The following is a 2,149-nucleotide window of genomic DNA, read 5'->3' on the forward strand; positions in this document are numbered from 1 at the left end:
ACAGGACCGCGCTTTCCGCCCTTGTCAGCTGCTTCCGCCTTCTCAACTCGCCGAAGGGCATTTTGGCCATCCGACTCACTCCCCGAGGACACCTCTATCTCAAACCCGGCCTTCCTTGCCTTCTTCCTTGGCTACAATACACGCAGAAAGGTTAGTGCATGGATACAAAGTGTGGAAATGTTTGTTACTGACTGGCCGCTTGTATTTGTTTGATGATGAACGGCGCTTCTGGCCGATGTCCTTGGTTGTCCTCTTCTTGCCATGATCTGCAGGTGCACGTATATGCGTCTTGGCCTTCGATGTCTTCTTGCGAACGCTGATGGCTGGCTCCTCTTCGCTTTCATCTGATGTGACGTCGTCGGTGTCGGACTTTGTGACGCTGGTGGCTTTATAGTCGTTGCCACTACCTGAGCCACTATCAGACAAGTCTGACAGCACCTTGCGCTTCAGGTGGCACAGTGAGCAATACGCTTCTATAATTATCCAAGGGTAACACTAACCTTCGACTTCCTCCGATGTGTCTCTTCGATGATCTCTTCGCCATCAGAATCGAAGATAACTGATGGCGCGCGGAGATCTTCCACAGCGCGCCTGGGAAGTCGGTATGTCTTGTCACCGGCTTCACCGTCTGATAGCAGGTCAACAGCTGGCGTAGGTGTTATATTGAGACTCTTGAAATGCTGCAGTATGTGCTCACTTTGGGGTTTCAGCAGCTGGTCCAGGGGAAGCTGCCGCATGGGCGCAGACTTCTTTTTTCCCGTCTTGTCTGCGCTTTTGCCGGCGCCCAACCTCGTCGGCTTGTCTGTGGCATCGCGCGCGTTATCGCCATTACCAGAGGCGGACAGAGCTGTACTGGTCGGCTCCTCGACTACTGAATGGGTCACAGGCTGCGTAGAGCCACCAGCATCACGTTCGACTTCTCGCAAGGCTGGTTGTGTCTCCACAACAGGCTATATGTGAATCTGCAGTCAGTATACACACCTGAGGCATCATTTACATAATATTCACCTGTTGGCCGCGCTCACCACAAGCTGTCACAGGATTAAGACGATTGCTAGGGTCAATTGACGGGCGGCCGGGAGCTGCATCACCACTACATTTCAAGGTTAGTGACCCCTTCATAACAGGCAAAGCAACACCATACCACTTACACAAGAAACTCGAGCTCTTTTATGAGCGATTTGAGCCGAAGCTCGACGACAGCCGACTGCATGGAGGGGTCATCTAGCTTGATCGAGCGAATGTACTCGCACCAAGCCAGCATCCCATACTTCCCGCGGGTGACATATCGCATTCGAGGTCCGATACGACAGTCCACTCCGAACAACGCATTGTAGCGACGATTGAAGGTGTGGAACTCGTCTTCACCTTGTGTGCTGGCAAGAATCTTGCTGATTCTGTCGGTTTTTTTTGCAAGAGGGACTGACTCTGGCAATGCTGGTGCAAGGTCCGTGAGCTCTTGAACGAGCTTGCGAATATCTTCAAGTGTTGGAGGGCTCATAGGTGAGAAGGGGCGCAGCGTGGTGGAGCACGACGTGGGTGTTCAAGGGCTCAAGAAGACAGGTCCGATGTCTTAGCATGCCAGCATGAACCCCCAGGCTGTAAATCTTGCGGGATAAATATATTTTATTATCACGCTTGCTTATCTTGATATCTGGAGTGTTATCGATGAGTTTGCGCCCTAGCAACCCACATCCCGACGCTGTACACGCGGTCGCGGCGGCGCGGCGGCCTCTGGCGCTTAGCGCTGTCGTACCGTCCAGCTGTCGGGCGGTAGAGCGTGCGCCGCAGCTTGCCATAAACCGGCCATCTCTGTTAGTAAAATAAAGACATATGAGACTCAGAGACCATCACATATTACATGAGAAAACTGTGTGTTTACTGTGTATAAACGTTTACAGCAAGTTTACAAGGCTCCGTGTAAACAAACGGAAACAGTAAACGGTAATAAACGTTTATACACAGTAAACAAACAAAACGGTTGGAGCCTTAGTAGGTCAAGGCTTACCGCTTACCGCTTGCGCCAACTGTTTGGTTTACGTGACAGAAGCCTCCAAGCGTGGATTTGAGGCTCCTGTGGCCTTTGACCGCCACGATCGAAGGATCGGATACAGCGCCGACGTCGATGAGTCCACTACAGTATATAGTC

General features: G+C 51.8%; 1 protein-coding gene across 1 annotated transcript; it reads right to left on the bottom strand.

Annotated features, from left to right (window-relative positions):
- Positions 1–99: 99 nt before the first annotated feature.
- On the bottom strand, positions 100–1,501 carry PHACADRAFT_203312 (uncharacterized protein; the record flags this gene model as incomplete). The annotated part of the gene is made up of 6 exons (XM_007403330.1): positions 100–131; positions 189–444; positions 501–646; positions 698–950; positions 1,009–1,093; positions 1,152–1,501. The coding sequence occupies 6 exons, from the start codon at positions 1,499–1,501 to the stop codon at positions 100–102; spliced, it is 1,122 nt and encodes a 373-aa protein (XP_007403392.1).
- Between the last annotated feature and the right edge of the window lie 648 nt (positions 1,502–2,149).

The sequence above is a fragment of the Phanerochaete carnosa genome, assembly GCF_000300595.1.
Source record: "Phanerochaete carnosa HHB-10118-sp unplaced genomic scaffold PHACAscaffold_1028, whole genome shotgun sequence".
NCBI classification, from domain to species: Eukaryota; Fungi; Basidiomycota; class Agaricomycetes; order Polyporales; family Phanerochaetaceae; genus Phanerochaete; species Phanerochaete carnosa.